The following is a 14,459-nucleotide window of genomic DNA, read 5'->3' on the forward strand; positions in this document are numbered from 1 at the left end:
AAACGCAGTTGATGATGGGGGTGCAAGCAGCTCTTGCCCGGCTGTTGTAGCTGAGCAAACTCCCCTGTCCACCCGCAGTGGAGTGGTACCTAAACACCCTATGGGCCGAAACCGCCCTGCCCCAGGGGGATGGCGCACACAGACACACAGCTTTTGTTAGCCACAGGCACGTGAAATACCACTTGTTTCTTCCACAAAGCCAGCCCCGAAGTCGTATGTTGTGTGAGGGAGGAGGCTGCCAGCCACAAAGCCGATTTCCATCACCCCAGCACGGCCCAGGCCTGCGCTCGCCTTCATGTGCCCTCTCCCTAAGGGTGGCTGCCCCAGCTGCTCCAGTGCTGAGGCAGACAGACGGCTGTGGCACATGGGGACTCGACACCTCATCTCCCCCAGGCTGGAGCATCTCCAGCCCTCACGGCGTTGCGCCCTGCCCGTCCTGAGGTAGGGGTGAGGGAGCGACAGGGCGTAAGCAAGCCGGCTGGCCAGAGAGAGCCTCCGACCAGCCTCGGAGGTGAAGGAAGCGACCGGCCTCCCCTCAGGCGAGGGCGCGGGGCGCCGGCTGGCTGCGGCGGCGCTCTCCTGGGCGGGACGCCAGGGGGCGCTAGCAGCCGCCAGCTCGCCGCCCTCCCGCGGCACTCCGCCCCCTCCCCGCGGAGGAATTTTGACCCTCGGCGGTTTCCGTCCGCCGCGGTTGACTCAGCGTGACCCTCGGCGGCCGCCGTCGGTTCCTGCCGTTGAGCGGGTGAGGTGCTGACCGGGAGCGCCGCCGCCATGAGCCGCAGCTACAACGATGAGCTGCAGTACCTGGACAAGATCGATAAGAACTGCTGGCGGATCAAGAAGGGCTTCGTGCCGAACATGCACGTGCGTGAGAGGGGGTTGGGGGGCGGCCCACCCGCGGGAAAGGGGGGGGGGGGGGGGGGAGCTCGGCCCGGTGCCGGCCGCCGCCCCGGCCCGGTGCCGGCCGCCCTGACAGCTCTCCCCGCAGGTGGAGGGCGTTTTCTACGTGAACGACCCCCTGGAGAAGCTGATGTTCGAGGAGCTGCGCAATGCCTGCCGCGGCGGAGGTGCGTCCGGCGGTGGGGGGTCCTCTGACACGGGGCGGGGGGGGGGAGGTGATGGTGTTCGTCCTCAGACGCTCCTTGCCGTGGCCTCGGAGGCCTCACTGAGCGCCTGGGTTCAAATCACGCTGTTCCTTGGGCTCTGAAGGGACCAGGGTGTAGCAGAGGTAGCGGGGACAGGCCCGGTGCGTGTCCCGGCTGGCGGGTTTGGAGAGGCAGCAAACAGGAACGAGTTCTCTCGCCTTGTCAGCCACTGGGGCCTGTTGAGCACGTCCTGTGCCCAGATCGGCTGCCCTCTGTGCTCTAGGACATTCCCTGAATGCCTGCTGTCAGAGTTTGCTTTGGTGGGGGTTATAGGCTAGGCCTGTTTTTATTGTGTGGGGCTGGAGCACAGGGCTGGAGCCAGGTCTGACAGCTGGGCTGGTGGTAGCACACTTCTGTAGTTAGTGCAGATCACTCTGCGTTGGTACTAACACAGCAGAGGGAGGATTTTAGAATAATGCCTCGTTTAATAAAACTGCAGATCATGCATAATGCTAGGTGCTTCTCGCCAGATTAGAATACTTGGTAGTGGCCGACTTCTAACTTGCCAGTGTTTTGAGCAAGCTCTTTAGAAAATGCTTCATCACAATTACCAAAGTAAATTATTAGATTCTTTACATTATCTTTTTTGTTTTTTCAGGGGCAGGTGGTTTTTTGCCTGCAATGAAACAGATTGGGAATGTGGCTGCATTACCCGGCATTGTTCATGTGAGTAACTCCTGTGAAGTATTGCTTTTTTTTTTCTTCCGATTTGCCAGTGATTATTGCCTTCCAAATGGAAACTCCGTTGTGAGAAGGGGTGTGGACCAAAGTTCTTTTCAGGACAATTTATGTGTTAGGAACCTTTTTCTGAGTAAGGAGTGCTTGCAAGGGCAGGGTATAAAAGTAAGTTGTCAGAAAGGGAAGTATCCACTTACTTCATTGACTGCCTTTTGATATGAAGTTTTTTTAGGATTGCTTTATCCTGTTTCAATTTGCCTGAGCCACCTTTCCCCCATTGCTCATATTGTCTGTTGTTTTTGAGTTGTCTCTGCTGACCTGGAACGCATTGAGAAGTGAGGAGAGGCAATATTGTTGTCTGTATTATTGTTGCTGCCCTAATGTTGGTAGTGAGCCTTCCCATGCACTCAACACTCCTTTCCCTGGCCCCATGCGTTTTTGGAAGCAAAGCATCAGATATGATGATGCAGGAGGAAAATAATAGGCTGGGTCACTTTTCAAGAAGTGCTAAGTACGATGTGAAAATGATCTTTTTCATGTTCAACATTTATGTTAGTAAGTAACAAATAACAGAATTTTCTTTTTTTAATTGTTTCTCTTGGTGACTTGGCAAAAGTTTTGAATTGCTGACTGTAATAAAAGGCAGCCCATCATGCTGTTAAAATGATGGTCAACCAAAAAGGGAGTAAGGTAGAATAGTAACAGCCTGTTAAAATGGAAATTTTGGCTGGTAGTTCATAGGGGACATGTTACGATCACCTGTCTATTCAAATCTTCACTTTTTATTTCCAAACCAAGAGAGTTCATGGTGATGGCAAGGAGAGGCAGAAGAAGCACATAATCCCACTGAGAAGTACTGTTCTTTTTAATGTATGGTAACAGTTCAACACACATCGAAAAGTTCCAATTTCTGATAGTTTTCTGGGTGGTTGAGGGTTTTGTTTGTTTGTTTGCTTAAATAGATGTGGAGTGCTGTTTGTGGTGTCCTAATCTAAACTTGCCAGGCTGGACACACTTTGGACTTGTGGAGCTCTGTAGAAGTATGCTCTTACTTTCTTTAATTAGTAGTAATATGAAAAGGTTCAATAAAAAGAATTCTTTCATAAATTAAAATGACACAGCTCCTATCTCTAGCTGTATTCAGTCCATGTTTTGCCTGTTACCTCTCTGAATTACTATCCTTGTCTCGAATTCTTCATGTTCCTGGGTTTCAGCACCAAAAAGACTGTGGTAGGTTGACGCTGGCTGGACACCAGGTGCCCACCAAAGCTGCTCTATGCCCCCCTCCCCCCCTCAGCAGGACAGGGGAGAGAAAATATAACAAAGGGCTTGTGTGTCAAGATAAGGACAGGGAGAGATCACTCAAGCAATTACCATCACGGGCAAAACAGACTCGACTTAGGGGAAAATTAACTTAATATATTGCCAATCAACCAGAGTAGGGTAGTGAGAAATAAAACCAAATCTTAAAACACCTTCCCCCCACCCCTCCCTTTTTCCTAGGCACAGCTTCACTCCCAAATTCTCTACCTAACCCCCCCAGCGGCGCAGGGGGACAGGGAATGGGGGTTACGATCAGTTCATCACACGTTGTCTCTGCCGCTTCATCCTTGTCAGGGGCAGGACTCCTCACACTCTTCCCCTGCTCCAGCGTGGACTTCCCATGGGGTCACAGCCTCCTTCAGGCATCCCCCTACTCTGGCGTGTGGTCCTCCACGGGCTGCAGGGGGATATTTGCTCTGGTGTGGACCTCCCTGGGCTGCAGGGGGACAGCCTGCCTCACCATGGTCTTCACCACGGGCTGCGGGGGAATCTCTGCTCCGGTGCCTGGAGCACCTCCTCCCCTCCTTCTGCACTGACCTGGGGGTCTGCAGGGTTCTTTCTCTTACATGTCCTCACTCCTCCCTCCGGCTGCAGTTTCTGTGCCTGCCGCAACTTTTTTTTCCCTTCTTAAATCTGTTATCCCAGAGGCGCTACCACCATCGCTGATGGGCTCGCCCTTGGCCAGCAGCAGGTCTGTCTTGGAGCCGGCTGGCATTGGCTCTATCGGACATAGGGGAAGCTTCTAGCAACTTCTTACAGAAGCCACCCCTGTAACACCCCCCGCTACCAAAACCTTGCCACACAAACCCAATACACTATCTTATCAGGATATCATCCTAAAAGGATGACTTTTTCCTGCCTACAGGGTGCAGTATTTGGTCAGTGTTCAATGACACAGCTAAGAAGAGAAATTGCTGACTGTTTTATGATTCCACTCCATAGCACCGAACTCTTCCCTTGTTACATTTACAGTATTTAAATATTGCAGATGTCCCTAGATGGAACTTGGTAAAAACAAACTGATCTTCACTCTTGTGTTTCTGCTTTATGCTACTCATAAGCTATTGCCTATCTAAGTTTTGAATGCAAGGACTCTTGAGTCCAAGAAAAACCTAGGTTAGAATTCAGTTTGAGATCACAATTCCTACAGTTAGATGTTTCAGCTTCTCTTAAGTTTTCTTGAGATCTGGTCAATGAAGCCAAGGGGGCTTCTCAGCTGACTAGCCACTGGGTGTTTGCTTCAGGGTGAGATCTGCTCTCTGCTTTCTTTGACTGTCTCTGCCATAACTGCAGGAGTTTAGATACTTACCTGAATTGATGTGTTTACTCCGTCTTCATCTGAACATCCATCCAGTCTCTTTTTGGTATATTTGTTTGCAAATGTGACAACCACTGCCACAAGGCAAAGCATAACCAAGGTGACTCTGTGCAGCATAGAGTTTCATAAAACTTTAAAATTTCCTTCATTCTCTTTCAGAGATCAATAGGCCTTCCAGATGTCCATTCTGGCTATGGGTTTGCCATTGGCAACATGGCCGCCTTTGATATGAATGATCCTGAAGCAGTGGTTTCACCAGGTAAGGATACACTGACTTAACCTGCACCGAGAAATATCTGGGATTTCAAAATACTTTTTGAAATGGCAGGTCTTTACAGTACTTTATATGCAGAACCAAAGCAAAAAATATGTGAATTATAGGGTGTTAAAAGGTGCTTAATTCATGCACTCAGAACCGTTATTCTTTATGGAGCAGGTGGTTACACTGAAAACATCTAAACAGTCCAGAGAGAATTGCCCTTGTGTTTTTGACTTGGGCTTGTGATACCTCCTAGTTTTGAAGGGAGAGCACAAGACTTTGAACTTGGATTTTGCCAGGTTGGTAAAGAACTGACGCTTTTCTTTGAACAATGTGTGAAAACATCTTTTGAGAATATTTCTACACTTTATTAAAAATGTGACCTTAAAATATGTCTGTCTTTTTAATAAGCACCTGGGTCTTTAAAATCTGTCTTTTTAATAAGCACCTGGGTCTTTAAAATCTGTCTTTATTAAAAAGCACGTGGATCTCTTAGTCCGGTATCCCCCCTCTGACACTAGTTAATACCAGAACCTTCATAGTAAAGATGGCATGATTAATCTTTCACATTTGGCCTTGCTCTGCAGTATTTATTTTTATTGAATAGTAAGAGTTAAGGAAAACACTAAGAACTGAAGTTTAATATTCCTTGTAAGTATTTATCACATATTATAACTAGTTATTATTTATTCCCATGAAGTTTCAAAAATGTCTTGCTTTCAGGGACTTGCTTTCAAGAACATCTTACATCAGGGAGCCATGCTAAGATCCATCACTTTTCTTCTGACTGTAGGCAGAAGAACAGGAACATCCTCTCTACTTTCTGTGGACAGTATATTTTATAGTTGTGTCTCCTTCTCTTTGTCTACTTGCTGGAGCAACTTTGTAAACGGAGAGCTCTGTAGGAAATTGTACATCTATGTCTGTAGAGCATGTGCTTGAGACTGAAAAACTGTTTGGGTTTGGGTTTTTTTAGAGTTTTCAAGTTTTTCTCTGCAAGACTACATTTTTGGCTGTCTTGAAATCTGAGGCTTCATGTAAATCTATTAAAATGAAGCTTAATGCAGTTCTGCTTTTTCCCCAGTATTGTGTCAGAAAGAAGGTGTAAGATCACCACAGTCAGTACATGCTCCCTGTCAGCAGGGACACTGATTTAAGATGAATATTCAGCAAGTGCTCGCCATCAACATGCTTTCTTTAATAACTCCACGGCTTTTTCTACACTTGTAGGTGGTGTCGGATTTGACATCAACTGTGGTGTCCGCTTACTGCGTACAAATTTGGATGAAAGTGATGTGCAGCCTGTGAAGGAACAGCTCGCCCAGGCTATGTTTGACCACATTCCTGTTGGTGTCGGCTCCAAAGGTGTCATCCCCATGAATGCCAAGTAAGAGAATGACTTTGTGCGCACATCACTAGAGGGGACATCTCTCCTGTTTATTTTGATGAAAGATTCATCAGTGGGAGAACTTAAGAAAAAGTAATTCTAAACCTCTTTCCATTCTTTCTGCATATGTGCTTCACCAGGAGGTCTGGCGTAATCATCAGTACACAAAGTCAGCTGTTTCTTCCCCCATTTAAAATGCTGAAATAACTGATAGTTCTTGAAAGGTTCTCATTTCTTCTGACAGAAAACCTCCATGAATGTAAAGGTATTTTTTTTAAAGGGATGTGAGAGAAAATAGGATATTCCACACACCACAAAGAGGAAAAAGTAATGACCTATCTAAAGTTAATATATTTGTAGAGATTGATTTTCAGGAAGTATTAAGAAGTTGGAATTCTTGTTAGGGGAGTTGGGGGCTGAACATAAAATCATAGAATAATTTAGGTTGGATGGGATCTCTTGAAGTCATCTCATCCAAATCCTTGCACAAAGGAGGGCTAACTCTGAAGGTAGGTCCAACACCAAAGTTACATCAGGTTGCTGAGGGCCATATCCAGTGGAGTTTTGAGCGTATCCAAGGATAACCACCTTATGTAGGTGTTTGATAATTGCAGGGATTTGGAAGAGGCACTAGAGATGGGTGTGGACTGGTCTCTCCGGGAAGGCTATGCCTGGGCAGAGGACAAGGAGCACTGTGAGGAATATGGAAGAATGCTTCAGGCTGACCCCAACAAGGTTTCCTCAAGAGCAAAGAAGAGGGGCCTGCCTCAGGTAACGTTATGTTTCAGGAGGGCTGTGAGTGCTCCCAGGGTTCAAATATAAAGGTTAGCAAGTCGTTCTCTAATTTTGTGTCTTTTCTTGAAACTCTGCCTAGCATTTCTGGGCAGGGAGAAAGGTGAGATGGTGGGGCTGTTTCTGAATAATTCTTGACAGACCTGTAGTGGAGGGAAACAATACTGGGCCTACCCAAGGTCCCTGGGGCCATCAGTTTTTCCTCAGTTAACACCTGGTGCTGGAATTCATGTCTGGTGGCATTTCCCCATCCAGATGTAGTTTTGTTTTTAAGAGACAGGCAGGTTATCCTGCAACTTTTCTCCTTGTTTGCTCAGTAAGTTAGTAGCAGCACAGTCTGTAGATCCTGGTCCTTTTGTTTAATCGCAGTCTTGTTCCAACAGTAAAAACAGTTATAAATCTGAACAAAGGGGACAGTGATGATGCTACTATGTTCTACTTCCTTTCAGTTTATATGGGGATTTTTTTTTTCCTGGAAAAACTTTTCTAAAACAAAAACCTTGCTGTAGCAATTTCCCCTATTGCCCATATTCCCATAGCTCTCCCGTGTGCTTCCAGAGGCTGGTTTACTAGCACTGTCTGATCAGTGTGTTGTGATTGGCAGCTGGGGACCCTGGGAGCGGGAAATCATTACGCCGAGATCCAGGTCGTGGATGACATTTACAACGAATATGCTGCCAGGAAGATGGGCATCGACCACAAAGGGCAGGTGTGCGTGATGATCCACAGTGGCAGCAGAGGTCTGGGCCACCAGGTTGCCACAGGTACGATCTGACTGTCATAGGTACCTGGAGTGAAGCAAATTCCTCAGTATGGTCTTGTCATCGACAGTAAATTGCAGCACCAAATAGCATTTCTTACAGTGTAATTGCTGAGTCTGTTCTGAGTTGCCTTGACAGGGCTTGCCTTGAATTTCGTCTGCTTGATCTTGCATGTGTTTTCAAGCCTTTTAGCAATGATAAGTTTAAAACCAATGTATTAATTGTCTTAGTTCATGCAGAGTATTGATCTTGCTATTATGTGTCCATGCGATGATAGGATAAGAGATAGCAGACTCATGCTGGAACATGGGAAATTCCAATTAGATACTAGAATTTTTATTTATTTTTTTAACCATTAAAGCGGTCAAATGCTGGAACAGGTTGCTTAGAGAGGTTTTAGAACCAGCATCCTTGGAGATACTGAAAACTTGACTGAATAAGACCCTGAGCAACCTGATCTAGCTGGAGCTGCTTTGAGCAAGCGATAGGACTACACAACTTCCAGAAGTCCCTTCCAAACTAAATTGTTCTGTGATCAAGAGAGTATGGAGATTTTCACTGAATCCTCTGTCTGGTTGAGGGGCTGTCTTGATACGTATTTGCTTAGGACAGTGAGTCCATAATCTCTGGTGTAAGAGAGGCAGGCATTTCCGCAGCAGAAAAAGAAAGACTAAATTCTTGGGTCACAAAAAAGTGTTACATCTGTGTTTATTCTGAGGGGAGACCTTATCACTCTCTACAACTACCTGAAAGGAGGTTGTAGTGAGGTGGGTGTTGGTCTCTTCTGTCAGGTGGCTGGAGAGAGGACAAGAGGAAATGGCCTCAAGCTGAGGCAAGGGAGATTTAGGTTAGATATTAGGAAAAATTTCTGTACTGAGAGGGTTGTCAAACGTTGGAATGGGCTACCCAGGGCAGTGGTTGAGTCAGCATCCCTGGAGATATTCAAAAAGCAAGTGGACAGGGTACTTAAGGACATGGTTTAGTGGGCATGGTTAATGGTTGGACTCGATGATCTTGAAGGTCTTTTCCAACCTAAATGATTCTATGATTCTATGATTGTTTTGAACCCAAATGAAGTGCTCGCATTATTAGAATTTATCACTAGATTGAACCGCTTTTTTCAAAGTGGAGAATTCTTTCCGGTACACCTGAGCCTCTTAACTTTTCTTTCTAAATACAGTCTTGGGGAATGCTGTTCGCAAACAATTGATGATGTTCTGCCACAGATTTGCTTTTGCATTTGAGAAGCCATAGGTTTGACCATCAGGCAGATGTGTTCAGTTTTAGAATATAAATTATAGACAGCCATGTTAATCTCACACATTGAAACAAAATTAAGAAGTCACTTAGTCTTACTGTGTTTATTTCCCAGATGCGTTGGTGGCTATGGAAAAAGCTATGAAGCGGGACAAAATCATAGTGAATGATCGCCAGCTGGCATGTGCCAGGATTGCCTCCACAGAGGGACAGGATTACTTGAAGGGAATGGCAGCTGCTGGAAACTATGCATGGGTCAACCGCTCTTCTATGACTTTTCTAACAAGACAGGTAGGGGCAGAATTGTCTCTGATGCAAATGTTGTGGTACAAATCTCCTGCTTTATCCCAGACATATGGAAAACGCAGTAGCTGCAGTATTTAAAGTAATTTTCTTTTTTGTGCTTTTTTAACTGTTTTCTGGAGAGACTTACACAAAGCTGCAGTCATGGCAATCCATCCAAAACCTCTCAGCATCACTGGATTGTATTTGCAGAAGCCACTTAGGCATTTTCAAAAATATTGCCTCAAACTGGAAGAGGATACAAGAAAATTGTTTTTACGCTGCTGAAGCCATCTTTTCAGAGTTGCAAGAATTTGTCTAGCTGATATCTGATTGAATTCCAGTGTTAAAACTGCCAGTGGGCAGATAAACAATCTAGACAGTCCAGTTCTGTCACACTTAGCACTGTTGTATTCAATTTTGTTGTGGCTGAATTTGACTGAAGTTTCTTACCTGCCTTGCCAAGTGGTCATTGACTTATCAGCGAGAAACACTTTCAAGCAGATTTGTTGCTTTTGATTCCTAAAAAGACTGTAAATCTTCCACATGTACACAGCAATTTTCTTCTTGTGTTTCATGTCCTGGTTTGCTTTCTTTTTAGGCCTTTGCCAAAGTCTTCAACACAACCCCAGATGACCTCGATATGCATGTTATCTATGATGTGTCTCACAACATTGCCAAAGTGGAGCAACATGTAGTGGATGGAAAGGAGCGGACTCTGCTGGTGCACAGAAAAGGATCAACCAGGGCCTTCCCTCCTCACCATCCTCTTATTGCTGTCGATTATCAAGTAAGTTTGGTTGTGGGAGAAGGAAATCAGAAGAGAATTCTGGATTAATGAGACAGTTTTAGGGTCCTTAACAGAGATCCAAATGCTGTGAGTTCCCTTTTTGAGCTAACAGCCCTAGAACCCTAGTGGGGTTGTTCTGCTTGTCTGTGTGTTAGATCTTTGGGGCACTTTGGGGCAACCTCTTCTGTTCCACACCCACAATGGTTGGAAGATCATGAAGGGGAAAGAAGTGCTTCATACCTAGGGCAGGCTTCAGTGATATGCCTTGTCTCTCTGTTGGACACAAGTCTCTTGATCTGCTGTTCTGCATCTTTCAGTGCAGTTAGTTCTCCAGAATCCTTGATACCAGGCACCCAAGGCAAGCAGGGATGCTCTGAGGGAATGTGAACCTGCCCTCCTTTTCTGGAGATAAGGTTCCTCTCAGACTTTTATTAAAAATGAGGTTTTTAGGCTTTTTCTTGTGAATTAATACTTTGCACCCACAGCTGACTGGACAGCCTGTTTTGATCGGCGGGACTATGGGCACCTGTAGCTATGTTCTTACTGGCACAGAGCAAGGCATGACCGAGACCTTTGGAACTACTTGCCATGGAGCTGTAAGTCAAAAAGTTATTTCAGGAAGGAATTGGAATGGGACTGTCATCCAGAGAACAGGGTTGTTCAAGGTGTGATTCATTTGTTGGTCATACAAGTAGAGAGTAGCCTTGCCACAGTAATCCCAGCCCAGAAGGACTGCAGGCTAGAAGTCCTCTTTGCCCCTTACTGAGTAGTTTTGACTACTGCTGCAGAAAATTTAGAGGGTGCTGCTTTATACAAGGCAAATGTTAGGATGAAGATGTGGAGAATGAGCTCCTTTTACCAAATTCTGGTATCTCTGAGTTAACAAGAAGGATTAACTGTGCTGAGGCTGTCCATATAAAACTCCTCAGTAGTTAGAAGAAGGTATTTCCTCCCCTGTTATTTACGGTGTGAGACAGGGTGATTGAGGAAGATAAATAGCTTCCAGTATCCTGAACACTGTCTGACAGTGGTTTGCGTAAAAAGACACTTGCAGGCTAGCATGTTATTGCACACATGGAACTTTCGTTGTACGAGATGTGGGATTTTGCAGGAGCCCATCACCTAAGTCTAAATTAATTTCCCATTTCGTGGCTTGTTGTGGTCTGTGCTCACAGCCATTTGGTGTTTACTTATAATGTAATAATGTTTTTCATTAATAAGAAAGAGTTCTGTTTTTCCAAACCGCTACAAAAAATAGAACTAACAAAACTGCTGTCTAGGGTCGTGCACTGTCTCGAGCCAAATCTCGACGTAACTTGGACTTCCAGGATGTATTGGACAAGCTGGCTGACATGGGCATTGCCATTCGTGTTGCTTCTCCCAAACTGGTCATGGAAGAAGTGAGTTTAATACTTTGTTATCTGAGAGGGAAAAGGGAGTCTTGCTCCTTGGCTGAATGACCCTCCCTGACTTGATTCTTCGCAGTGCTAAGTGATCCCTAGTACTCTAAATATACAGCTTATGTGATTCCCGATAGAGCTGTCCAGTTTTTTGGAAAATAATGTGAAGTCTTCCCTGTCCCTAAAATCCTGCTGAAAGGGGAGATGCCTGTTTTGACAGGTTTTGGGGGTGTGTGGTTTTTTTCCTCTTCTGCCTAGCGATAGGGATAATTGCTATTAACCTTGAGAAGTCTTTGTGTGAGCATCACAAAAGTAGTTACATTTTATGGATTCTCTTCTTGAATGATGTTCTCCCAACTTACTTTACACTGCAGCTGTCATGTAGATTATTAGCAGTGTATGACAGCTTCGCCCCTTTTAAGACAAATTCCTCTATTTGCTCAAGAAGAAGAGAACTCTGAATGGCTAGAAAACTTTGAATATTAGGACTTCCAGTTCCTCTGCATTAACATGATAGAATATCTTTTCTGTTCCCAACCTCACTCATAGAAGCGTGTTGATCATTTGGAGCTAAGCTGTTATGGGTGTTGGTGTTGTACAAACATGTTGATCGCATTCAAATCTCTATTTAAGAGCAGCTTCCTTGTCAGAATGCTGGAGGGGGAAGCTCTAGAGTTCAACCCTGATTCCTGTCACTAAGGGGCAGTAAAGATAAATCTTAAAGGCTATCTGTAAGGAGGAAGTTAGAGTGACTTCCTGCCAGGTAATGAAGCTTGACATTCTCTCATGGACTGGATTATTTGAGAATATAGGGAAAACTGAACCAAAATAGCTAGTATTTTATCTGAAGTGTGGTGGAAGCTTATTTGGAAAGCTAAGTGTCTTATACATTTCTTAGATATGTAAGGTGGCCAGATTCTCAATATGTTCACCCACTTCTACACCCTCAATTCATATGATTCTATTTTCACAAAGAGAAAAGGGGGTATCAAAAGCCTATATCTAACTTCCTGTGACTTCAGGTTGTTTATAGTTTTGTCTTTTTTTCTTCTCTCTCCCCACTCCAGGCACCAGAGTCTTATAAGAATGTGACAGATGTGGTTAACACCTGCCATGCAGCTGGTATCAGCAAGAAAGCCATTAAACTGAGACCTATTGCTGTTATAAAAGGCTAGGAACTGATGAGGCTGCAGAAACGCACCGACATCTCCAGGCCTTAAACAAAACTGACTAGAACCATCATCTTCCCACACCTCTTGGACTCTGTAGGATGCTCAGATATCACATCCTTGTTCTGGAAACACAACAGTTGAGCATACCCCTACTTTTAACCACTCCTAGGCATAATTAATGCCCCCCCTGTCCTTGTTCTATGGTGTTCTTTTCTTGTGAGGAAAGGACAAAGAAATAAGTAAGTCTTGGTTTTTATATGCAGTCCCTCCCTCATTTGCCTGATGATTCCACAGGCAGGACTTCAGACTTGCCTGAGTTGTCACTAATTGCTGTGCTGCAAGACCACCTCCATCAGCGAAGATGGCGTATGAACCAGGCCTGCTGTCTCCACGCCTGAGTGCCTGGAACTCTTTCTGCATGTAGAAGTACTCTGATAGGGTATAGTGCTTCTGAGCAGGGAGAGGTTGCTCTGTTTGCAGATACCTTTATGCACAGTCTATATTGTTGCATGTTTTGTGGCAATTGGGTAAGGAATCTGGAGTTGGGAGTGGTCTCTTGGTTGGGTTAAGAGGGAGTAGCTAGGCTTGAGGCACAGTCCTCCCCTCTTCCCCACACTCTCCCATTTAACACAGCACCTGGTGTACTTGGCTCAGTACAAGTAGGTGTTCCGCAGTCTTCTGGAAATGCTAGTAGGACTGAGTATGTTGCTTTGAGGGGATTTGTTTGCCCAGTAAAAGTTGTGACTTAACAACTTATAGATGTGCTAATCCAACATTTTGCAAAGTCTTAAGCATGTAGAAGTTGGATTGGATAATATTGCTCACTGTGTCCTGCAGCTCTGATTGAAGTGAGTCCAATTGCAGGGCCAGGCCCAGTATGATGTGACTTCTGATGTTTCTTCTACATTCATTAACCAAGACTGGAGAGGAAGCTGACCATCCCCACTAGGTCATTTTGGGGATTACAAATAAAATGGGAAGATGGGCACTGCAATGTGTCTGTGTCATATTTATTCTGTGGCTAAAATGTCTGTTGTCCACTTTTAAGTACATAGGTGAGCTTGAAACCCATCACATTTTGTGACTTCAGCTGATGGATCTTGCAAAGAAATGTGCAGATGGCAGAATTTCTTGCAGGAGACAAGAGAAGGGCTATGCAGTGCTCTTTCCTTAACTTGGTTATGACAAGAGTGTTATAGCCACGATTTGTCTTTCCCAGGGCCTGCTGGGTCTGCCTCCCTGGATAGGGAATGGAGCTTGCCTGTAAGCCTGTATGCAGACACAAGGGGGCAGCTGGAGGAAAATAAAACCTCAAAGCAAGAGTGGAGCCCTGCCAGGGACTCATGTAAAAGGAGCAGATGGTGATTGATGGACTCGAGTGCCTTTTGATGAAACATCCCTTTAAGTTTAGGATCTTAGCTGAAACCTGTTATCTCAGGAGGCATAATGGCATTTTACTGACTTAATCACTTTGTGCTTATTGGTTTCTTAAGTTCAAATACTGTATTTGCTGCAGGTTCAGAAGCGGCACATGCAGTAATAGTCACTGCTGTGAGTCCTTGTGGGTCTGACTTTACAGACAGTTTCTTGTTTTCCCCCGCTTTCTCTGGTGGAATTGTTCCAGATTGCCATTTCTGAGGTCTGAGACAGTTGCTGAATTTAAAACAAAAATCTTTTCACTTAGAAAGGTGAATTAGCCTCCAGTGACTGAAAGACAAATTGTTGGTCTCAAATCTTCTGCAGAAGTGCATGTTCCATGCGGAAGTTTCTGTCTATGAATATTTCAGACTCTCTGACGTGGAACGCAAGGGAACCCTTAGAACGTTCATATTTAAAAACAAAGAAGCATTTCTCAAACACAGTTCTCCTTTCAACTTTCACCTACCGTTGCCATT

At 45.0% G+C, this 14,459-nt stretch overlaps 1 protein-coding gene across 1 annotated transcript; it reads left to right on the forward strand.

Moving 5' to 3' along the window:
- The first annotated feature begins 665 nt into the window (after positions 1 to 665).
- On the forward strand, positions 666 to 13,558 carry RTCB (RNA 2',3'-cyclic phosphate and 5'-OH ligase). Its single transcript, XM_030041304.2, has 12 exons — positions 666 to 864; positions 989 to 1,067; positions 1,744 to 1,811; positions 4,624 to 4,723; positions 5,954 to 6,110; positions 6,725 to 6,881; positions 7,507 to 7,666; positions 9,036 to 9,211; positions 9,804 to 9,992; positions 10,478 to 10,588; positions 11,273 to 11,392; positions 12,460 to 13,558. The coding sequence occupies exons 1-12, from the start codon at positions 772 to 774 to the stop codon at positions 12,565 to 12,567; spliced, it is 1,518 nt and encodes a 505-aa protein (XP_029897164.1). The 5' UTR covers positions 666 to 771; the 3' UTR covers positions 12,568 to 13,558.
- The last annotated feature ends 901 nt before the right edge of the window (positions 13,559 to 14,459 follow it).

Source organism: Aquila chrysaetos, chromosome 17 (assembly GCF_900496995.4).
Source record: "Aquila chrysaetos chrysaetos chromosome 17, bAquChr1.4, whole genome shotgun sequence".
Lineage (NCBI taxonomy): Eukaryota > Metazoa > Chordata > Aves > Accipitriformes > Accipitridae > Aquila > Aquila chrysaetos.

What these genes read in the sequence shown, in the direction of transcription:
- RTCB (XM_030041304.2), top strand. Translation starts at nt 772, where the DNA reads ATGAGCCGCAGCTACAACGATGAGCTGCAGTACCTGGACAAGATCGAT. An exon ending in AGAAGAGGGGCCTGCCTCAG is followed by an intron (nt 6,882 to 7,506) that starts GTAACGTTATGT and finishes TGTGATTGGCAG; the next exon opens with CTGGGGACCCTGGGAGCGGG. An exon ending in GGGCCACCAGGTTGCCACAG is followed by an intron (nt 7,667 to 9,035) that starts GTACGATCTGAC and finishes TTTATTTCCCAG; the next exon opens with ATGCGTTGGTGGCTATGGAA.